Below are 25705 nucleotides of genomic sequence, written 5' to 3'. Positions count from 1 at the left end.
TGTCTGTTGTCTCACCTGACACGCTTGGGGGAGGGGGTTGTCTGCTAAGAGCGGGGCGTACCTTAAGGCGCATTTCCTCGAGATTACACAGCAATATTTAAACGAGTTTTTGTATGTGGTTTACATTTTCTTCTCGCAAAAAGACAGATACAGAGAGAGATAGCGGCACATTCGCGAGCAGACTCCCGACTGAAGTAAGTGGTATTTTTTACGTATCAAGGGGAAGGGGAGTCCCAGATTAGCTATGACAAAATACGAATCTTCGTTAAGTAGGGTTGTTGCAGGTTTGGTTACTTAAAAAAAGTTTCAGATATGTTATTTTTCATGAAAACGCAATAAAAATTGCCTCAAAATTAATTAACGTTTCCCAAATGTCCAATTTGATATTAGAACTGATTTATGAGGAAAGAAACTTACATTATTTGTCAGTGGTTTAATTATTTAGTGTTTCAGAGTTGACTTGAGATTAGTTTCTTCTTATTGCACATGTATATATTTTGGGTTTTCTAAAACATGACACTCATTTGTTTAAACAAATGGTTTAAATTCATTACATAAAAAAACAATAACACTATATAAAGAACTGAAAGCACCAATTCTGGTATTGTGTGTTTACAATAAAAAATGATAATGCCAATTACACACTGTATGAGTTACTATTAAAATGTTCTACTTCAGATTTTTGTAATCAATGCTTTGCTTTTGTATGAATATATGGGATAGTATTTATGGGTTCGAAGATGGACTTTTATATGTAATACATATGAAGAATACCAAGTACACTTTTTACATTTTTATACAGTGGGCTCTCATTTCAGTTTAGCAGAGTGGGCTCTATGGTTGCCAGTCCACCCCTGTTTGTGGTAAAACATTTATTACACATTAATACTGTTTTATTTTATATTTACAAATCTTGTAACAAGGATATACAGGGTTTGTCCGGAAAGTAATAGGACTGAGTCGATTTAAAAAAATATATTGAGCCAATCGTTACAATTCTTTAAAACTTTCAAAATAGGCTCCTTCTGCGTCGATGCAACGCTGCCAGTGCGATTTCCAAGCATTGAAGGCGTCACGGAAGTCATTCTCCGGAATAGCCTTGAGAGCCGCGGTGCAAGCTGCTTGGATCCCCTCTGTCGTCTCAAAATGCTTGCCTTTCATCGGGAGTTTCAGGCGAGGAAACAAAAAGAAGTCCGGGGGGCCACATCTGGGCTGTAGGGCGGCTGCGGAAGCGTTGGGATGCCGGCCTTGGTCAGGTAGCTGTTCACAAGAAAGGCGGTGTGAGCCGGGGCGTTGTCGTGGTGCAGCTTCCAGTCGGCTTCGATGTCTGGTCGGACCCGATTGACCCTTCGTTTGAGTCGCTTGAGCACTTCCACGTAAAACTTGGCGTTGACGGTTTGTCCAGGAGGAACAAATTCATGGTGGACGATGTCTTTGATGTCAAAAAGACAATGAGCATCGTTTTCACATTGGATTTGCTCATTCTTCCCTTTTTTGGGCGAGGAGACGCCGGCGTGTGCCACTTGGAAGATTGCCTCTTTGTCTCGGGATCATACTCAAAGATCCATGATTCGTCACCTGTGATTACGTTATTCAAAAAATTGGGGGTCACTTTCACACATGTTCAAATTTTCCTGGCACAATTCCACTCGCTATAATTTCTGGTCGTCAGTGAGCACTTTTGGGACAATCTTCGCGCACACCTTGCGCATGTTCAAATGCTCCGTCACAACTTCATGAACTACAGTTTTTGGTAAGTTTAACATCTGGGCAATTAAATGAATACTTAGTCGACGGTCTGAGTTCAAATCTTCGCACACACGAGTCACATTGTCGGTATTTGTCGAAGTCGATGGTCTTCCAGCACGGTCTTCATCGGCGACCTCTTCCCGGCCCTCCGGAAAGGCCTTGTGCCACCGAAACACACCACTTCTTGCTAAAGCATCATCTGGGTAAGCCTGCTTGATCATATCAAACGTCTCTGTCGCAGATTTACCGAGTTTGACACAGAATTTAATCGCGTACCTCTGCTCTAACGAACACTGCATTTTCGGCTTGCACCACTCACAGAAACACGTCGCGCGAAAAAGCCTGTCCTGACTCTCCGTGTACTCGGAGACAACTGACCAGCCGCTCGTTCGTTAGCTAGGAACTCCATCGGATCCAGTCGGTGCGCGTACGCTCCGAAGTACAGTCATGGCGGAATAAAATCAGTCCTATTACTTTCCGGACAAACCCTGTATATTTATTTTATATATTTATATAATTATGGTTTCTTCTTTTAATACTCGGGGTAGTGCTGATTTTAAGCACTAGCGGGTTAGCTTTGTAAATGGCGGTTGAACAATAGGAAATTACATAAGTTGTACATGTAGGCTTTCTCAATACAATTACGTAAAGAACTTCTGGAGCTTATAATAACGATGGACATTTTGGAATACACCTCTTATATAGATAGTCTATCGACATTGGCTACTAACAACATATGAAATACACGTAAGCATTATACATTCTCTTAATTATTTTTAAAGAAAATTGCCTTATTTGTACATGAATGTCTACGTACAAGATTATATTTTATGCATTCCTAACACTGTTTGGTAACAGATAAAGTAAATTATTAAAATATAATCTTTTTTAAATTGTGATAGTAACTAAATCGTTGTTCAGGTGTTAGAGGAAGGGATTATAAGGTCTTGATAACAATGAAATCAAAAAGACGACAAATACTTTAAAATTAGAATAACGACATATTTGAAACCTTAACTATTCTTTGTTAAATATTTTATCATTAACATTAAACAAAAGGTAAAATTAAGCGAACACATTCTGAAGAAAAACATGCTAAATATTCTAACTTATATCCACCATTGTATCCAATTTTAAGCTTCACACCAGATATTCATATTTAGAATCACATTCTGCGGAAGAATGTTATTGACGCTTTCCATCCGTTTCTTGTGTCTTTCGAAGGAGACAAATTCACCAGTACATCAGTATTACGCAACCTGAGGGATTTACAAGAATGTACATCGCTTTCACTTTTCAGTCTTAGTTATAGTCCAGTCTGTTTGTCCAGTTTAGGGTATATTCCAGTTATTATTTCAATTTGTAGTCTTCCTCATTATGTGAACTAATTAACGTTTGATTTGTTTCCCTCTTTTGATTTTTTTACTTTCGGGATTCTTATGTTTGTCAATTGATGGTTTCACAATGTATCTGTTTCCAGTTTCATTCTCGAGTGCACCTACTTTTGGAATGTCGATCTCAGTGTGTACACTATTAACAATGGAAATTCTACATTAGAACATACACACCTGATTTCTTGCGCTTTATGTTTCTTTGTATTGGCTTTATCTTTATGAATAGTATCTCCTGAATTATCTTTCGTATTTTCTTGTTCTCAGAATTAAGTGACTCATTTTTGTTCGATGTAGATTTACTTCTGTGATATTGAATCCGTTGTTTAGTTTATAAATTCAATAAATTTGTACTTTCTTTAATAACAGCTATGTATTCTTCACCTTTCTGAATGGATACCTTCTTGGGATAAGATTTTTGGTCAGTATTTTTGTAATCAATTTTATGTTCAGTGCCTAAACTTCTAAGAGAGTTCCTTGATAATTGCTGTGCCGTGTTCTGAAGATTTTGACTGCTGACATTCCCATATTACCTGTTTTTTTGGGTAGATTTTTTTAGGTAATAGGTTCGACCCACGAATTTGAGATTTTCCACTTGTCATTCTTTTTTCTTTATATTTTCCATATGATGTACGATTGCCTTCTTCTTTATTATTTTTTCCATTCTTCTCATATGTTTTCCAATTAGCTGTTCCTACAACTATTGAATCATAAGAACACTGTTTTGCTAGTATTCTACTATTCTATTCTGCTATTTGACTGATTACTACTTATTTTTTATCCAACACATTCCATACACTTCTCACGGATGTCACATATTCGTGAAACGTCTTCTTCATATCAGCCATTTCTGTACATACTGTTTACATTTCGGTGTCCATGCCTTGAAATCTAATTCTAAATTTTTCCATAAAGGATTGAAGCCGAGTTTTGACCGTGATGTTCTGTTTCATAAGTATTTCTATGACTACTTTGGAATTCTTCCCTAGACTTGGAAGATCTTGTTAAATGGTCAGATATATTCATGTTTTAATCAATCCTTTTTCTGTTACGTAGTAATTTTTACTCATTTTTCTTTTCACAAAATGAGTCTTAAAAATTGTTTTGGAATACGTCTGCTTGAAGGTTATCAAATTCCTGGCTTGTGAGGCAACAACTAAAACGATAATTATTGGTTACTTATAAATCCTGGTTGTGAAATAAAATATTTCTGAGAACCCTTTGTTGTAAAATATTTACTGGATATTAATTCTTTAACTTTATATTTGTGTATTAATAAATCTTATAACAACGGCATCTATTTATTTTTTACATTTTTATAATTATGATTTCTTCGTTTTTTATAGTCTAGCTATTGCTGATTTTAAGCACTTCTAACCGGATTCCGTTGTATAGCTCAGTATGCAAGTCTTCTTTTGACTTTTCTTGCGTTTTTTAAATTGTACAGTATATAACGAACTTGTCTCAGGCAGTTCCAAATATGGTTGAAACCCTACATGTTTTTTTTCCCTAAATGTAACTACTCGAGGAGTCTATTCTAGTTCGAGTCTTCCCTGGGTTACATTGTTTTACGACGTACTTTTATAGCGGTTTGACTTTTCTTGTAGACTAAGCACATTTGAAATTAATTTCAGGTCCCTGCAAGGATATCGTTTATCAATATTCTGAAAGCGAAGTATTGTTCTCCGTTGGAATATTGCTTCCAGTATTTCTTTTTTTCAATTTGATACAATTTTCGCTGCACTAAAGACGCTAGACGGATGGCTTCACTATCAGGTTAATGGTCTATCTTCAATCTTAGGGTTAAACGTACATTAATCAAGAGGATCTGGTTGATCCAACTGACGTAAATTTCCCCAGTATCATCAACCTGACAACTATTACAAACTCGGGATTCTGGCCTTCAATGTTTTACTATACTATAACGAAAGCCGTAATAGACGTTATAGTCATCCAATATATACAAGTGATTTCAACAAAGAAGGGTACCTCTTTGCTGAAATGGAGAGTCTACTGGTTTCATAATAAGATTTTAAAAGAAGGATAAACCAAACAGTAGGAGACATAGTCGTAGCTGGGGTAAATTGACTATCAAATTGGAAAAACTAAACAAGGGAAACATGTATCTTAGAAATAAGGGAACGAAACGAACAACTGAAGAAGCGATAAAAGAACCAAAGTTTCGAAGATTTAATAGCACGAATGAGACTAGAGGAGAAGGACCCCCAAGTTGAACAATAGTAGGGGTGGTATGGTATGACTTTGATAAAAAGGAAAGTTACATATGGAGAATTTAAAATGATACTGCCGATTTACGTATTTTTGAGACTCCAAGACCCACCATAGAGAAACAAGGAATTGTTTAGCGCAAGTAGAAAAACGTAAGTAACCAAGCGAGATTAGAAAGTTTACAGAGCAATTTTACGTAGAAATTGGATTCATTGTTCCTGAGAGGAAGGTGATCTTGGCAAGGGCGGATATAGCTACATTGAGACTAGTTTAACAAGGTTGAGAGTCGACAAAACGATATGAAAGATTGAGGTACATGAACCAAAAACAGGTGAGAAGAGGCACGATGACAAGAAGGCAGTAATAATCACTGGCAAAAGCGTGATATACTACTACTTTTTAGGGAAAGTGTTGAAAGAGCTGCAAAGTGACGTCTGTAGGAGAGGAAAATTCCGAGCGACGGGAAATAGGAGTTGAAATACTGCAATGCATGTGTTATGTTTTCAATGGTCTATAAATTGATTTCACTGGCTACTCTCTTGACATTTAACAGGCTTTGTTCTGTTAAATGTTGAAAAGTGCTTTCAAACTACTTTTATAAGGAAAGCCCATACATATTCTTGATAAAGCCTGTTTTTTCCTTGTGTAACATAATGTTTTATAATTGCTTATTTACAACATCACTTATCACACTCCTGCCATGTATTAATGTTACTATCGGCGCAATACCATGTGAACATTTAACTGAATCTGAGAACAAGTTTTCTACCATGCAATCAGCAAATACGAAGTTTTCCTTTGTTGTGTAATAAAATATAAACTTGTCATGTAAGGATCCATGAAGATTTTATTTTATGTGCTTAAAAATATGGGCATTTAAGCTAGATTTTTGAACAAATCCCTTACTACATACCGGACATATGTGGGGCTTTTCACGTGTGTGCGTAAATAAATGGGTATTCAAGTGACATTTTTGAACAAATCTCCTACCACAAACTTTACATACATGAGGTTTCTCTCCAGTGTGTGTTAAAATGTGTTTTTTCAAATTACCTTTATGACAAAATCCCTTCCCACACTTTTGACAGATATGATGTGTTAGTCCGGTGTGTTTAAACATGTGAACTTTTAAATCTTGTTTCTGCTGAAAGAACTTACCACATTCCTGACATATGTAATTTTTTTCATTACTGTGTCTAGACATGTGCGCTCTAAAATAGATTTGAGAATATATTTTACCACACTCCTGACACTTGTGACCTTTTGCGTGCGTTAATATGTGAGCATTTAAATGTTCTTTTCGAAGAAATGATTTACCACAATCATCACATTTGTAAGTTCTTTCTCCAATATGGGTTAACATGTGGACTCTTATGCTACTTTTGCGGGTAAATTCAGAACTACAATTCTCACACTTAAAAAGTTTTTCTTTTGTGTGCGTTAAAATGTGAGTATTTAAATTACCTTTTAGAAAAAATCGCATACCGCACTCCTGACAGGTATGTGGTCTAATACCTGAGTGTGTTAGCATGTGATTTTTCAGGGTTCCTTTTTTATAATACTGCCTACCACACTCCTGACATATATGAGCTTTTTCGTTTGTATGTATTCGCATGTGAACATTTAAATGTGATTTTTGAACAAATCTTGAACCACACTCCTGACAAGTATGAGGTCTTTGGTTTAAATGTCTTAACATGTGAACCTTTAAGTTTATTTTTTGAACAAATCGATTACCACACTCTTGACACTTATAAGGCTTCTCAACTGCATGGGTGAACATGTGGACTTTTAAACTACTTTTATGAACATATCCCTTCCCACACTGCTGACACTTATGAGTCCTTTCTTTGGTGCTTTTCAACATCTGGACTTCTGAATTATATCTATCACTATATCCTTTACCAGACTCCTCAAATTTCTCACTTAAATGTGTTTCCGTTTGCTTTGCTGAATCTGAATTTGCAATACATCTCGTTCCACACTCTTGATATACAATCTCTCTCTCACCTTTATCAGGTAATTTGTGATTCAATGAAAGCTGTCTTCCTGTAGGAGCTACGTTAAATTTCATATAAATTTCAGAGTTGTTAGATGGATGAGAACTTAAATCCCTTTTTGTGATCAGTGTATCTCTTTGGCTGAAAAGAATGCATTTATTAATCCACAAAGAAATTAAACCAAGAAGTACAAAAAATGTAGTAAAAGTATTCCAATACTCAAAAACAAGGAATTTGTTGCATGTAAAACATATAACACTAAATCTCTAAATTAAAGAGTTTCCCTCTTCCCTAAAATTGAAAGTGATGATAAAACACATGTTATAAATCATGGTAGCAGGAAACGAGAGAACCCTGGGAAAATCCCCGCAGACCATGTTTGTCTATCACAGACCATATTAGCGCGACCTCGGTTCGATTCCCTACCAATACCACAGGTAAACTTTCTTCAACTGTGACCATATTATTTAAATTTACTCAGTGATGTATAAAGTTAACTACTATAAATAAAAGTTTTCATATTTAGAAGCAAATTTCTCGACGTAAGGTTACACGTATTACTATGTAATCACAAAATTCATATATCAAAAATTGGAAACACATACACACAATTTCTCGAGTAAAATGGATTTGATGTGTTAATATCAGAGGTTGGTGAACATGAATAAGTGAATTCAGAGACGACATAACTCAAATCATACTTACCTTTATCCTAAAATATACAACCTAATATGTTTTAATATTAACACTAGATATGTTTGTATTACAAAATAAGAAAAATTAACTGATTAAGTATACTTCAAAATTTCGAAAACTGAAAACGTTGAAAAAAAAGAAGAAATACATTACAAAATAAAAGTAAAAAATCAGTATGAAGGTGGACACTTATCAGAACACAGAACAAGTCCGAATGTGAGGGCTAACATTTTTATACAACAGTTAATATAATCCACAAAAATAAACGATATATTAAAAAAAGACCTTTACTCCAAGGAAAAAATGGGCGAGTAGTATCTTTATTGCACTTACATTTTGCATATTTACGGACGTTATTAAACAGCATGTTGTAACTAGTAGCATGTATCAATTATAATTAACTTTATTTTCTGGAAAGTCAGCCAGTCACATTCATACTGTACTTATTTCTCTCCTAATATGAAAGAAGAAAACAGCAGATGCAGGAATATGTCGTCGCTGGGCCTCGAAAAACCGCTATGTGTTAAAATCACAACATTTCAGGAGAAACAAAAAACATTCCGAACTCTTCAAGTTTTGCCAAATACACAGAAAAACTTGAAAAATACAATAAAAATTGTTCTGCTTACATTATGCACTGGACCTTGTTGTAGCTTGCTTCAACAATATTATTTTACTATTTTTTTTCTGTTTACATAGCACCTTTTGGGCCTTTATAAACACATAGAGGATTATATACATTAACCAATGCGTGGAATTTGAGAACCAGAAGCCTTTATTTCCAATTTGTAATTTTTCAACTAGTGGCGAAAGAATTGAATATTAACTTATGACATTATAAGGTATGCTGCCTGTCAGCTTTCTGGTTTATATGCATGACTTAATTCATTTTCGACAAAAATGTAATATAGCGGTTCTTTGAGGCGCAGGGACAATGTGCAGTAGATACGAGAAAGATAAACAAAGTAAAATGAACTTGTGTTCAGATTAGGTCTAAATCTAATTGGAGTAACACTTGAACTCGAAAGAGTCAAATCTAAAATAATATATTTCAGTTCACTACTAGGAAATATCTGCAACTTACAGATTAATCGGACCGATAGCTACATAGGCTTTTCGAGTATCCACGAATGATAAAATCTAGCACAGTATTTACTACAAAAAGCTGCTCCCCGCAATATTGACTACACAAATGTCTTATTCTCTTACTCAAACAAATAGTCATCTTCACTGATTTATTCTCATTTGAAGTTTGTTGTTGTATTAGCAATTCTTCCCATTAGTATTGTATTGAAAGAGTTCTACCAGCTATATTTTTTTCAGATGAGTATGATATTCTATTTTCCCTCCTTTAACCTCTTTCGTGTACAATCCAAGAACTCGTGTCCTAGATCTTAGTATTGCTAGGAAAAGCTAACTTGGAGAAATCAAGCAAGTCACTGATTTTATAAGCATACGTCTCAGTTGTACTCAAATAATTATTATAATTTTGGAATACATATATTCGTGTGGAGTAGATTCGAATTCTCATGTATACTTTTTAGGTGGTAAGTGTATGATTTACGTTGAGTAGCAAAACATTATTTTAAAATGCAGCCGGACTATGTTGACTCGTAATAGCTACATGGATCGAGTCTTTGATTAAGAAGCCACAAGGGACGAAAACAAGTATTAATTCTTTCTTGATTCCCTTTATGCTCTGTTAGGTGAACAGATTTAATAATATTAAAGCATCGAGTTATCATTAGGTAATTTTGCTTAAGCAAGTTTTCATATAATTGCGTCATATAATTTCTGTTTAATTTTTAGATACGATTTGGTGCATTAAAAATTGTTAGTGCGTTAAATATTATGGCAAACAGTGAACGCATCTTTGATAATATATTATTATATGGAGAGTTATTTGAGATATTCCTCCGTATTCTAATCTGTATTGGATACAAATAAAAAAAATACGACCTTGGAACTATATATTACGTTCTTCACTCTCACCAATTAGACACTGTTTCTTTATTAGATATAAACGAGCTCAAAATTTTCACATTTTCTAGAGCAGTAATGCATTTCGTTTATATGGTAATTGTAAGGATAATTCACTTTTGGCCACGAATGAGTGTTTCGATATTAGCTGATATTATTGTCCTGTAGGTCATTGAGGATGTTCAAATCAGTATTACAGGAAGAGACCTAATAGCTGGGAATTTTTCTTAGATACATAGAGTGGGATGGGTTTAATCCGTACGAATATTTGGCTTCACCAATGTAAGTTCTTGAATGTATTTGTAGTAAGAAGCTGAATATTACTTCTATTATATATGTAACTAGGTAATGTTTACGAAGTCTGAATTAATTCGTTTACTTGAGGAGAATATGAAACTTATCCTTGACGATCTAGGATACAGTAAACAAGATACAACAGTTTAGAACAATAGAGCTTGTATCTCTTGAGTCATTGCACAAGTTAATGCTTACTCACATATTCCCTTCAGCGAGGAGAATAAACGTATCAATTTCGTTCGTCAACAAGTAGGGTTTATAGTCATAGAAGATTAATAAATTTATCAAACACAAAAATAAAATTATTTTCTTTTTTGGGAGTAGTTATTTCTGAAATAAATAAATTAAAACTGGTTTCTATAAGGCAAGGAGAAAAAGATGAAATGAAACCTTTGAGTTTTACGTCCCACGGTTATGCTGGTTAGGTTAAAGGAGAAGGTGATGATAAGAAATGAATGAAATAGTTGGATGAAGAAAGTGGGAGGAAACGGGAGAACCCGGAGGAAACCCACGCACACGGGGCTTGGCCACTACAAAATTCACCTGGCGGGGGTTGGGATCGAACCCGGGACCCCAAGCACCAGAGGCGAACGCTCGACCACTGAGCCACCGCGGCCGCAAGGCAAGGAGAGTTGAAAATGAAGTAAACTATACGTATCTATTCGTTCGTGTGAACTTCAGCCTGGTTTTGCTCGTACTAACTGCCTGTAACGATAATATTAAAAAAACAATTTAAAAACCTATAGATGGGAAATTGTTCAAAAATCGCAATGAACGCAAATCTAATGGAACGATCCCAAATTTACGGTTTTGTCATGACCTAATGGTTTTCTCTGTCTATATTTTAAAGTGATTTTTGAGCTTGTGTTATGTGTGAAAACAGTGCACTATTCTATAAACTTGTTTTGATGGGAATATTAGCAAAAGCACAAGGGGTCTTCTCTTAATCTACATAGAATGTGACTGTATCACTAATCTCATACGAGATGATCTGATTATTCATTTTGGCTGACGCTTAATAAAGCAAAATTATTATGTGCAATTACCCGAAAGAAGTGACAAGAGTGATTTGATTTTGAGTCTAGCGTCCCTTCAAGAACAAGGCTATATTTGACGTGGAACTAAAGCTTACCGTGGAATCTGAACAAAATGAGCTCCAGCCAAGAATTGAACTCGGGTCTCGCCTGCCCAAAGAGCACACGTTGACCACTTGGCTACGAAAGAGCTCGAGAACGTTATGCAATATATCAAAGATTGTTACTGATATTACACGTTATAAGGACAATATTATTATGACTATAATTTGTGTTGCATACTAGTAGCATAAACCCAATTGGACTCTGTAGTGATCAAACATCGTGTGTGTGGGATTCCTCGGGGTTCTCCCGTTTCCTCCCACTTTCCTCGTTAAAACATTGCAACTACTTCCCATCACCGTCTCCTTTATCCTAGCCGTCATACCGGTGGGACGTAGAACTGGAAGATTTCGTTCTCTAGCAGAATTCAGCGGTTCCAGTACGACCTATTTTGCTATTCTAAACCTGAAAGTTTTGCGGAGTTGAAGGGCATACTACAGGCCTGTATATATGAAAAAGAGATCAATATACTCTCTTAAACTCACACTACTATCATTTTCCTAATGGGATGGCAAGATAGTGATCTGCCGCAATTAATTCCAAGCCACCAATGTTAAAACGTTTGAGAGGAACTAAGCGTAGGAGAAGTATATTAATCTGTTTTTTTTTTTTAAAGAAATAAGGTGTGTATGTTCTGAAATAAAACACGTAACGATGACTTTCCCGTATTTTCAGTAAAGCTGATATCATGGAGCATTATTTTCAACGTGGAATGCACACATGGTTAGTGGCTTCCTTAATTGATGACGATTTAGACAGTACTCATCCAGTAAAATAAAAAAAATAAAAGAAAATCTAATTGATTTGGAATTAATGACGCAAGTGTTACCGTACAATCTGAATTTAATCTATAACTATCAAAAGTAGATTCTTTGCACGGCCTTTTGGAAAACAAAATTTACGCTGAATATTGAAGCGATAACAGCTAATAATATAGTGAGTTGAAAAGTTACTGAGTGCAGGAACGACGAAATGATATTCAGTAATTTTCAAGTGTGTAAAACTGTACGATATAAGTACTATAATCCATACTGAGATAAAATAAAGAGGTAGTCAACTTCCCAAGATTTTCACTCACAGGTAAGTCTACAACAAGGAAAATGGGAAAATTGAAGTGTTCAAACACATATATGCTTCGAGATAACTGTGAAGAGGTACAACACTTTCGAGGCAGAAAGAGAAAAATAAATATAATCTGATATTAATTCCCTCGACCTCTGTCATTTAGACATCAGTGTTGGTCAGTCATTGCCAGCGGATCTGTTTCAATAATCTTAAAACCAATAGGGTACATCTGCAGCTTACAGGCATATTGTCATTAATTCACTGATATCGTCAGTAGAAGAGATAAGTATCGTAGACCTGCGGGCTCATAATATCATAAAGAGAAAATGTATCTCTAAATTACGTAACAACTGGATAGTTCATACTCATACGTCTTTACCGAAAACCAAGAAGCGAAAGAATTATGCTTCAGACATTCATATAACAGATGAAACGTCTTTTCGATTCACATTACACTTTATCTCGTCAGAATGAAAACAGGCTTGACTAAAAAAGGAAGAACATATTTCATAATAAGATTGTTGAGAATTCTCGAGCCCTTGGTCATTTCAAGCTTTACTAGCCAAAAAAAGCTGGAAGACTTCTTGACTATTCCATATTCGATCAAGATGAATGTTATCACTTGTCTCTCACAGTAGAAAGAATAAAATTTTACCAATAGTTCTTGCGCCTCCACAAAATCTCTCAGGAGCTTTGTTAATGCGCGTCGCTCAGTTCACTGTTGAGCCCTAACAGACTGTTCATATTTGCATTCTACCAACCACAACACTCCAACTGAGCCGTTTTAGTGGCGGATAAGATATATTTTACCATTAAATTCAGGCAATGTACGTTTTTAACCACTGCTTTAAAAAAACGTCATTTAGGTAGTTAAAACGTCAGAAAGGAATTTGCTATCAAGTATGTTTTTTTTTCTATAAGGAAAACTATTGAAGCTGGAAATACTAGAAAGAAATTATTACTTCTGATTTTATTACAATAACAAGCATGAAGATAACTTCTTTGGTGATGTTGAATCGATTCCAAAGAAGGTGTTGGATGGATTTTCGATAAAACTTAGCGGTTTTGTTCCAGGGATTTAAGCGTTAAAGACGGAAGAACTAATAACGTTCTGCAACTTTCAGTTTTAGCACACTGTCAGGTGTGGTAGCGTTTTACTTAACATACTGGTTCCATCTCAGAAAAAGTCTTTTTGTTCATTCCTGTTTTCAACGTCTATCAGCGTTGATTAAGAGTATATTATACCACTTCTCGTCGCAGTGTTGTAATAACGAAAGAGATAGTACCCTTTTAAACACAATTCTATTTCAATAAACCGGTTGCTGGTATTTATTATGATTATTATATTGTGGTTGTTCGAGTTGAAACTGGAAACATTATTTATTGAATTTCTTATTTGAACTTGGTAATAACGCAGAAGAAAAAACTACTGTTGGGGCAATGAACTGATTAGAAGGAACTAGATATCTTCAGGTTTTTTTTAAAAAGAAATAACAATATTCAAAACGATATTCTAGTTACTTTTATCCATTTTCGGTACTAAAAGAACGATACTTGTGCGCAAATTTTTGAAAAACAGCCTGCCATTTTAACTTACTATGTTTCAAACTGCAAAGGGCTTGTATCTACCACTAATTCCCGTTTCAATAAGGAGTTAGCGGAGAAGATAGAACTTACTCTTTAAGCACTTAATAAATCATTTATTGTTATATTTTACTGATTTGAATTCTATGAAAATCAATTTTGAAACACAAAATACTAGGTAATTTCTACCACTACAGAGTTTTCTTGATTATATGGATGGAAATTTATTTTTCTTTAAGACGCTGAATCGGATCCAAGCAGTCCTTTGTTCCTATTTGTTGATGATTTTGTTCTATAATCGGTGTTGAATCCGGAAGAACCGGCATATTATATTACGTCCGGATTTAATAAAGAGCCGGAGAAAGATATGATATACAAAGTAACTAAATAAAGTTCTTGCAATTTTTAACATCTCATTAATCAAGCGCTCACAGAAAGAAGACGAAATCACGCTCTCGGCTTCCAAGTGATCGCCAGTTAGTTTATGATCGACTTTTAGTAATACAGGCATGATGTGCGCATACACCGGTCATAGTTCGTCAAGTGTCGAACAGAATTGGAAGTATCAATGCAGCTTGCAGGTAGTTCGCGTGTGTTTGGTGTATGACTCTAAAGTGGCTTGTCAGCTGCCGCATCAAGTCGCCACATATGTAAAGGATTTAGGGAGAAGGCTGTAAACAAACGCTCTGTCAGGCATTCAATCAAGAATTTTCATGCGGGAGACGTGACTTTTTTCGGATGAACCTCACATTGGACAACCAGATATGCCGGATAATGGGGCTTTGAATGCAGCCACCTAAGTACACAGTAGTAAAACGTGTGTCGAACGTGCAGAAGGGTTCAATATTTATGCTGAAAAAATCAGCCTGCAACTACATGGGATAGAGAAGATATACAAATTAAGCACGTTGGTACCTAACAAATTGCTGGCAGACAAGAAACAATAAGTGACAGCCCGTTTGTCCTTGTTCACTCGGCACCCAAACACACTGATCTTTCATCGCTTCCTCACTGAACATAAATGGACCTCCATAACACTCCCAAGCGTATTAAACATTGGTTGTCACCAAGTGAAAGATCATCACATCTTAAGAGTACGTCTGCAACCATAAAAGGTTATGTTTTATCTTTCATTGAATTGGCAGTAAGTTGTGCATTACGACCTCCTTCCACCTGATTAGTCCATCGCTACTGATCTCTACTCTCAGCAGTTGAAAAGGTTGTACCGTGCATTGCAGAAGAATGAGCTGTTTTTTTTTTAAATCGCAAGAATATGCTTCGACTGCAAGACTATGTCATACCACATGTGGCGAAAAGGACCTGTAAGACAGCATATCATTTATCATATTCATGGTACATTGCGGTAACGGATTACCACCTATTTCATTCCCTCAGCAACCACGTCCGTGAGAGATCATTCACAAATAATAAAGACCTGCAGAAAGCATTCATGTAAAAATTTGCATCTACGACGGCCCAGATTTATCACCAGTGCATTGTGCAGCTGCACGAACGTTGGCGAAAGGTGTCAGATTCTGGAGATTATTTTGAAATCTGAAAGTACGTATCGTTTATTACAGCCTGACAACGACATCGAACTCGCATTTTACTTGTATGTAGACGCTTAATAGATATGCCAATACCCGCTACTTATTATATGGCACCGACTATGTTCTTCAACATTGAAACTGGAAACAGCTGATTAATACTTGCTGTGGTTTCAATAGAAAGGTAACGGAGCAAAATAGATCTACTCTTAATACATTGAGCAGTATGCACAAACTAGGTCCTCAATTACCGTTACAATTTCTCCCTTCTGTCTGAACGACAAGTAAAATGGTAGCCGTTCCACAGGACTTCAGACACACATGTTTAGCATAGTTCGGAGACTTAATAGTAAACTCTCGCTTTTACTACGTGCAGTAATACTAGTTAATGCAATAAAAATATTCTTATATAATAATGTTGTCTTTGTCACATCTGCTATTTTGTAAATTATCAAAATTTTATCTGTTGTGCCATTTCACTTATTTTGTTTAATGCTTCTATTGCAAAGGAAGTTAAGAACTTATTATCCTACTATTAACTAGATTGTACAGTTTAAATTAATGAACAAATTTTATACTGCGCTTGACAGAATATATAATAACTGGGCTGCCGATCGCAACATTTGGGCAATTAATCAATTAAAAAGAAAATTATTTTTCCCTACTCTAAATTATATACAGACAAACTACACTGGTGTGAAGAAAGGATTAGCTTGTTGAATGTTCTCAACCATTTAAGTGCAAATTCCGTAAGCAACGTTTCGTTGTACGAAATGCCTATACTGCGGTAAAGCAAGATAATTAGTTCGTTTGTATATGTTAAATGTTTCCTTCTATCTGTCTGTTTTATAAACCTAAACAAATATCAGAATGGATGACGGAAAAAAATTCGTGTGGCGTATCCTGTCTGAAACTACACGTGCTCAAGTTATACTCAGCAAACTACAAGCATGCAAAAGGTTTATCTAAGTAAAACAACTACATGCTAAAGCGTTTTCAAGATTTTGCAGTGTAATAAACGAAAAGAAAATATTAGGAAAGCGATGGGAATCCAAACCGTATTCACAAAAATTTATATCTATATTTTTTACGTAGTATCTCTACTAATTCAACCACCCACACTTTGCTGTTCAAGTTGACATTCCAGTACCATACATGCATAGATGGCCTAAAGTGTTGCTTTATGTTTAGAGAAAATGGGTTTTCTATAATTTGCTATACTTAGGTAAGAAATAATAATTATAAAAAAGGCACTACTTTGAAACCAAGAAATTAAATATTTTCGTTATAATTGTTCAGTCAGATTCTTTTCTCCGAATTTTAAGTCAATTCGCATTATGCGGGCCGATGTTGCTTAAAAAGTTCTCTTGAAAGTATGATATCAGGATATAATCAATCGAGCTTAAATTTTCTACCTATATATATTATTTTGTTTTATATCTTAGGAATATTTTTGTACAGGTCATTACCTCTACTAACTAATCATTAAACTTGAGAAAAACGCGGAAGGCAAACTGTAATAAACGCAAAAAATGTTGAAATATAGTATATGCCCCCACAATTTTCTGCACGTAGATGTTCCCGGCATAAATATGAACGCAACAAACAGTTCACGACTATTTCAAGATCTCTTAAATCTATTGTTTACATCTATTTTTGGCGAAGCATTTTTGCTGTAGTTATTGTATTTCAGTTATACGCTTTCTTAAACATAAAATTTACAATAAATTCAACTTGAAATTCATTGAACAGAAAGCAAGAATTGCTGGGTATGGGGTTGAAACTGCGATCTTATGCAAAAAGAGAATTTGCCTATTTATGTTCACTTTATATTTCAAGCATTGAAAGCAACAAGTTGTGTACTAACAACTTAACAAATTAGTCACCATAAACAACCAGTTCGACAGTAGAGACCACAGAAAGAAAAATTAGCACCAGCTTGATTATAATACGGGTCAGTAATTTACAAAATCAAAGTTCAAAATGCTACACTACAGAGACGCATACAGAACCACTGTTGAATTACAAGAAAGTTAGACCTAATTTCAGTTTTATGATTTTGGTACAATTTCTAACAGATTTTTCTTCGTCACGCTTTGAAACTGGACATTTCGCATTTAGTAAATGAACTAACAAATATAAACAAACAAATCATGTCAGTTTCATATCTTAAAGTTTATATTCAAATGAAATCAGCATGTTCGTCGTTGCACGATGTCAAAATAAAATAAACAGCTACATTCTTGCAAAAATTTAAGAGTATAACGTTGCAATCTAAAAATATTTTTAATTGTGAGAGTAATTCAATTAATTTTTGGAGTTTATATTGTCATATTTTATTTCAAGCAAATGTTAGAAAGCCATCGAGAAGATAATATTTCTATCCAACGACTTTCTAATTCATTTGAACAGAAATTATTGTCATTAATGAATTTTGTTACGTACCCTGGTATTTGCAATTAAAAATGGATGCTAAAAATGAAACCAAACACATTCTAAACGACTAATTCTATTTTTTTCAAGAAGTGTTTCCTGTGAAGACCTGTTACGTGAATTTTTTCAATGTTATTATCATAAAAGATTGATGTATTACTAAATTTGACTTATCTTTGCGCGCTTAAAATATTGTAAATTAGGTTTTTCTTCCCACTTGTGTTTCCTGGTAACTTACATATTTTAGTGAAATTCTCTTCATAGAAATATAATAAATCGTTTCAAACCTACGATTACTACTTCTTTGTTTGTAAGACCAAACTAGAATAGGACGTAAACATATCAATGGAAATGTTCAACAATATATGCGACAGCAAAGTCTAAATATATAAATTTCAATCTTATCGTGTAATTTCACATTCTAGATGCATCGTATATTGAAAAAATGAAATCTTTGTTTTACATCCCACAGTTATGGCGACTAGGTTAAAGGAGACGGTGAGTAATGAGAAATGAATGAAATGGTGTAATGAAGAAAGTAGGAGGAAACGGAATAACCTTGAGAAAACTAACACTCACCGTGTTTGTTCACCACAAAATTCACTTGAAGCGGGGTAGGATCGAATCAATGATTCCATGGTCCAGAGGTGAATGCTCTACAACTGAGCCACCGCGGTCCCCCACACACAGGAAAATGGAAAAAACTTAAGACTTCCTTATAACGGTTGTTTAAAGTAATGATTTTTATTCTCAACTATCAAAGGTGTATTTTTGAGCTCTTATTAGCCCATATCCCAACATATCTCTACCTGTTGGTATAAACTTCCCATCAAGTTCAATAAAGTATTTAATTATTCATAAAGCCAGTGTGAATACTGTTTCTTTTTAATAACAATAAACTTTCACTAGAAAGAAGGATAACCGAGAACTCACCAGAATAAACGTAAGTGGAGGCTAAATTGACAATGTTACAGAACAAATATGGGGAAACCGCAAATATTCTTTTTTCTGCCATAATAAAGACTATTTAAATAAAAGTAAATAAAACAAAGCAATAATCCTAAATAATAAAATACACCTATGTTTACATTAATAATATGTATAGAGCTTTTCTATTTCAAGTGTAACCTTTTTCAATAAAAATATGTGAAACATACATTGGCCCCGCCCCCGCCATACTCTTACGAACGAAACCTTTCCTTTGCTTACGGGAAAGAACTGAAAGACCTCGGCTGTGTTACGAATTTGTCATTCTGTCCTTTGGTATTGACGAATCACCTCGGTTGTGTTACGAATTTGTCATTCAGTCCTTTGGTTTTGATGAGTGAAAATTGTAGGAAATCTTTGAGTTTTACGTCTCACGTTTAAGCCGGTTCGGTTAAAGGAGGCGGTGATAGTGAGTAATGAATGAAATTGTGGAATGAAGAAAGTGGGAGGAAACGGGAGAACCTCGAGAAAACCCACGCACACGGCGTTTGTCCACCACAAAGTTCACTTGGTAGGGGGCGAGGATCGAATCTGGGACCCCAAGAACCAGAGTTGAGCGCTCTAGCACTGAGTCACCACGGCCCCGTGAAAATTGTAGGAGAGCTTAGTATTGCAAAGATAGTGCACAGTGTAGTCCGTTAAATAATTCATTAAGGCAACGCTTCAACGTCCAACAATAGCAAACCAACTTGTCCCTCGTCTTTTAAGGGAGGTACGGGTAAACCCACATCCACACCAGCGCCGGCAGGGGCACACTTGAAATAGCAAGGTTTTAATATAGTAAAGATAATTTTAAGTAAACAACTGGAATAAGAATCCACTTTGAAATTATTCTGAAAAAAGCATAGAAGAAATATAGCTACAAACTAGAGGTACACTTTCCAATTAAGAGAAAAGTGTATATACTCTATTATCATTTTTTCTCATAGAACAAAAAGAGAAAAAGGATGTCCAAAGCTGTTAAAAAAAAAAAACAATGTCCACGGACTTTCTCTGTCGTAAGAAGAGACGATGGTAAAAACAATACGCAAAATTTCGAAACGTTTATCAAATAGAGGAAACAGAAAATATTTTGTAGTGTATATCCACAATCATTGTTACAGCCTTCCAGATTCTATTAAAGAAAGACTCAAAGCTGACTTCACTCATGTAGGAAGAATGGCATGATCTCTATCTTCAGTAGTTAGAAACCAAATAGCTGTCAGTAGCTGGTGAAATTTAGAAACATCAAAAATAGATAAATTAGCTTCTGCCTAACGATATTGGTAAATCCATCTAGATTATAGAAAATAAAAACTCACAATATATTGCACAAAAAATCAATATAACAACCATCCGAAGGAAGTCAGCTGTTCAAACGTAAAGTTCGAAACAAGTATCATACACAATGCCTGGAAGACATTTAATTATTTCTACGTGATGACTTTGTCTCATACTATTGGATTCTAGAAAATAATAACGAATAATATGTTTCAATTACCTAAAAGAGGAAGATACAATTATACCGTCCAAAGTAAGAGACAGAGAGCCGTCATTAACTGGTCCAAGTTTAAAACGTGTTTTACATGGAACGACTGAGATCTTTTTCCTTCCCTGGCATTCTTTTAGGCATTCCTACATCCTTCTAGATTCCAGAACAAAGTATTTCATAATATATTATGCTTAGGTATTAAATATAGTGTGATCTCAATTGACATACTCGTGTAATAGCCAGCAGAGCGGATCAGGAAAGAGTTCAAATTTGGATTGAGATTTAAATGCATTGAAGGGATTGTTTTCATGTATGCAAACTACAAATTTCTTTTCAAGCCACAAGATCGCACAAAGCTTAAATCATAATTTATTTAACATATCTAATTATGCATTGCACAATTCGAAGCAAAATAGTTTCTACGGAAAGGCCAAACTTTGAAACGTGTTTTTAAAAAATATATTAAAACGAATTATTTGAAGCATTTTCTGAATCAGCACTCCCGATGGGAGATTTTCCGTTTCTAACCATGGTAGAATAACTTATCATTCCCCTACGCCACTAGAAGAGGAGAATAAATTTTGGATTATTCGTCCCTAGAATCTAGGATTAGGTAAGAATTACTCTAAGTAACATCCAAGAAAAGTCTTCCATTTATTTTTATTCAAACTTGTTTTTAATTTCGAACACGGCGTAAGATTCGGTTCATTTCTCCGTAAGTTCTGTATTTCGAAGTCCATTTATATATATATATATAAATATATATGTATGGTGTTATATATATATAAATATATATATATGGTGTTAATGAACTATACCGACAACTTGAAAGAGGTGATTATTCACATCAAAATAAGAGAAAAAGTTCATATGGACCTGTTGGGAAAAGTGCATAGTTTCAGAGCTAAGGCTGTCCAAAGTCCAGAAAACGCCAAATTTCAAGTGATCCTATTTTGAGTTCGAGAGACTTTGGATGGTGGCCCTTATCTGCGTAAAGGAAGCCATGCATACACAATTTTAAAGTGCATATTTCGTTAATTTTCAATAGGTTTACAGAGAGTTCTCTACAGAGAGTAATTCTCATCTTTGCTCTCAATAGAGTTTTCAGATATACCCGGATTTCAAGGAGGGTTCAAAGTAGGCAGGATGTAATACTTGACAATAGTAAACATCGAAGAGGACTCGGAAGTGTTAAGAAGCGGCAGCAGCACGGTCTCTCGTACTCGGCAAAACGCATGATGGGATGCCTTCTTTCACGCTTATAAGTGGAGAAAACGTGAATTATACAATGACGAAATACATCCCATTACACCTTATTCCGAACATAAAAACCATGGAGCTGCCAGTTCCTAACACTTCCGATTCCCCTCCAAAGCATTGGATGTCCATTGTTTTCAAGCCTCCTGCCTACTTTATACCTGCCTTGAAATCAGGGTAAATCTGAAAATTCTATTAAAAGCATATCCGATAATTACATCCCGTTGGGAATACTCCTCATCCTAATTGAAAATTGATGAAATATGCACTTTTGGATAGTGCATGCACGACTTCCTTTATGGTGATAAGGACCACTATCCACAATTTCTGGAATTCGAAATAGGACCTATTGAAATTTAACGTTTTAGCGATTCTGAACAGCCCTAGCTCTGAAACTATACACTTTTTGAAATAGATCCATGTGAACATTTTCTCTTATTTTGATGTGAGGAAATTCCTCTTACGGTTTGTCGGTATAGCTCATTAACTCTCTCTCTCTCTCTGTCTATATATATATATATATATATATATATATATATATATATATATATATATATATATATATATATATATATGTGTGTCTTTCCAGAAAGTAACTGTGAAATACACTATTTATATTGCACTTGTTTAGGTAAACATTTATCGAATTATTTTACGCATCATAATTGTACTATTTTTCTTTTCCTCGTTTTCTTCCATAAGAACAATATATCGGAACGTTATATTTCTTTAGAATTATTTCTTCGTGTTTTCTGCTAATCCCTTAGAACACCCTACAATATAACCCTGGTTCGTCAAGTTCGAAATGTGTTGTGTGTAAGTGACAAACGTGAATGATTTTCTTTCCGGTGTAGAACATTTTAGAAATATACTTCGCAAAATTCATACCCTAATTCATCACCGTTAGCTGTCTTTCTTTTTTAAAAAAGAAAAACTTTAAACAAAAATCATTTTCAAGAAGACGCGCATTGTAAACATATATAAAGTAGGTGAAAAATGTATAATCAAATTCATAACCCTGATCTCGATTACCTGTATTTTTTTATACACTCAATAAATTCAAAATAGAGGCATGCGAACTTTTGAGTTAGATTGATTTTACGTTTAACGTCCCTTTGAGCAGCGAGGCTGTATGAGACGTGGACCTACTAATTAACGTGGAATCTGAACCACATGAGCGCTCGCTGGGAATCGAACCCGGGTCTCCCGCACCCATGTAAACTTTTAAAATTTGGAATGGAACATTTTCTTTTGCGTATAAATACGGCGCTCAGACATGTAACAAAAAATCTATAGTGCAAAAGAACAAATTAACTTGTGCTAGAAGGCCACTGAAAAGCACTAATGCTACCCAGACCATTACGATGCTTTAGCGCGGCTGCGTTCAAACGGAGCAGGCACGCCAGCGACGGTTGGTATGTGTGAACAAGGTAGTAAAAACAGTTGTTTTTGCGGTGATACGGGTTTGAATAGCAACTTTGAAGGTTAGCTATTAGTATCGTTGTACATGTTATCAGTAAACCGTATCTTTGGCATAGTTTCAAGTGACGCTCGTTATTTTTGCATACAATTTAAACACGGTATGTCACAACTTTAACATATGCGTGCATTTTTCTAATACCATTTCCGTAACTAAATCATAACAATTGTAACTTTCCGCGTTTATTTACAATGCTGATTAAATCAAAACTAGCCTCAACAACCAATTTCTTAATTTAAACTTTTTACCTCACCTGACTTTTACTCAATCTTTCTAACAAACCACAATAAATTCTCAAATGAGCTTCTCCTTGGATAAGCGGTTAGTGTACTCGCCTTTGGAGTGGGAGACCCGGGTTCGATTCGATTCGCGGCGGGAGCTTATTGGGTCGGATCCCCTTAATCTGTAGGTCCACGTCTCATATAGCCTTGCTGCTGAACAGGACGTTAAATTCAAAACTTACCTAACCTCAAATTCTCAATTTAGCAGGTAAATCTCCTAAAAATTGATCAGGCAATACAGCACATAATCCTTAATCCAGATTATTATCGTACTCTTAGAACACCTCACATACATTACTGTTTTTCGTGAAATTATTTCCGAATTCCTGTACCTGCATTGTCTATCTGAACCAATTAACATATCCAAAATTAATCATTACCTTTCTGATCCAAATGAATTTAGAACGTTTAATGTTAAATGATTGTAGTCCGTAGAGTACGATGCCGAGGTGTCTCCATCTACTACGTTACCTAGCGTATCTAAATTACTTTCACTTGTAAAGTCTACTTTAACTGCAGGTTCTGCTCTCACCGTATCAACGTTTAATTTCACATCAGAAGAAAACACAGCTTCTGGTTCTGATTTCACCATATGAATGTTCACTTCCATATCGGAAGAAGTTATTGCTTCATCCTTCGCTTTTTGAATTCCTTCCGCTGATGTGAATTCTCTATTTTCTGTCACCGCTCCGTATATCCACCCTTTCCCTTCGAGTGGATCATCCTGAGAAAAGCTATTATCGTTTTCTTCTTTGCACATACATTCCAACTTAAAACTTGCTTCACCAGCCATTATGGGCCAACCTTTATTACAAAATTTCAACTGTTACTGAGATTCGATTTTTATATTATTCTACCAATGTAAATTTAGTGCATTACAAGAACGTTCACGAAAGAGATTTCACACTTTCTGCAACATACATACTACAGATATCAAACATACAGATTTCAATAAAATACACAAAATTTTATATAATTGTTTTCGCTGATACTAAGGAATTTAAATAAATAGTTTGGAACTTAATACTCCTTTGACGGTAAGACCGCAGCTTATATTTTCTTCTTCTCGTAAACCATTATAGGTTAAATATGAATGTGCACCGGCTATAGAGTTGTATGTGCTACTATTAAAAAATTGGTTTTTATGTACCTCACAAAAAGGATTTGATATTCAGGGGGAAAAATGATGAAAAAACAGGACACAGTCGGGAATAAGAGCAAAAGCAGTAAATTGTCAAAGTCTGGAAGTTCAGACAGTGAAAGAGGACTGAAGGCCTAGACGGACGGGTAAAACGAGGAAAATGGAAAGTTTCATGTTAAAAAAAGATAATAGAATAAAGAAAGTAAGGAAGATAGTAGATAAAAGAATGGGAAATATAATGGAAAGTGTAAGTGTATTGTAGGTGAATATGAAGTCCCACTCAACTCCCTTCCTCACAGAACATAACAACACTTCAAGCACTCGCCGTAACTACCGCAGTCAAATTTAGAAGGAGAAGGCAGATTTTGTTAAGTGAACCTTGGAGCCATTTTTTTGCAAGTTGGTAGTGCACATTAAAAGAATTAATATTGCAAACTGGGAGAGCGCAATAGCCAAAAATAGCGGAGAAAAACCGTCTTAATTTGTAACCGTATGGTCCAGCTCAGTCAATTTTTAAGAAGAAAATTTTAACTTTTTAAATGAACCTCGCATAAAAGTGCTCTCAAGAATTTTTCTCTCAGCCAACAAACAAATATGCATATATGTATGAACGTCTCGTCTGCGACGGAAATCGTAGAGTTCCTCTCGCCTTCCCAAATAAGGAGCTAAAATTCAGCTCAGGAAGCAAACATCGTCTCTAAAAATTCCTGTGTATGGGTTGTCATAACTATTATTAACTTTTGACATCACCAAACTGCGTAGCAAACCAAGCTGTTGCCTAGCAACGCGAAGAGACGGAGAGAAAAGTGAAGTTAGTGTTATACATACACCCGGCGAAGCAACCACGAACGGTCTGACTAGTGCGAAAATACAGCAATAATGAAGAGTCTAACGAATACACTCGGTGAAGTTATCACGAGAAACTGGTGCGAACAATTAGAATGAATGAGCAACGTAAAATAATGTTTTATTTTTATCAAA

At 35.2% G+C, this 25705-nt stretch overlaps 1 protein-coding gene across 1 annotated transcript; it reads right to left on the bottom strand.

Moving 5' to 3' along the window:
• Positions 1 to 408: 408 nt before the first annotated feature.
• Positions 409 to 24648, bottom strand: LOC145684397 (uncharacterized). Its single transcript, XM_081756683.1, has 2 exons — positions 23964 to 24648; positions 409 to 7510 (listed from the first exon to the last, which is right to left on the bottom strand). Exons 1-2 carry the CDS (start codon positions 24374 to 24376, stop codon positions 6217 to 6219), a joined length of 1707 nt encoding a protein of 568 aa, XP_081612809.1. The 5' UTR covers positions 24377 to 24648; the 3' UTR covers positions 409 to 6216.
• Between the last annotated feature and the right edge of the window lie 1057 nt (positions 24649 to 25705).

This window comes from Thermobia domestica, chromosome 4, assembly GCF_964235325.1.
Source record: "Thermobia domestica chromosome 4, izTheDome1.hap1.1, whole genome shotgun sequence".
In the NCBI taxonomy this organism is placed as follows: Eukaryota; Metazoa; Arthropoda; class Insecta; order Zygentoma; family Lepismatidae; genus Thermobia; species Thermobia domestica.
This window is presented reverse-complemented; position numbering and strand designations above follow the sequence as displayed.

Excerpts from the sequence above, each read along its gene's own strand:
- LOC145684397 (XM_081756683.1), bottom strand. The coding sequence starts at position 24,376 with ATGGCTGGTGAAGCAAGTTTTAAGTTGGAATGTATGTGCAAAGAAGAA. Across the intron at positions 7,511-23,963 it reads AATTCATTTGGATCAGAAAG|CCAAAGAGATACACTGATCA; the intron begins GTAATGATTAAT and ends CATTCTTTTCAG.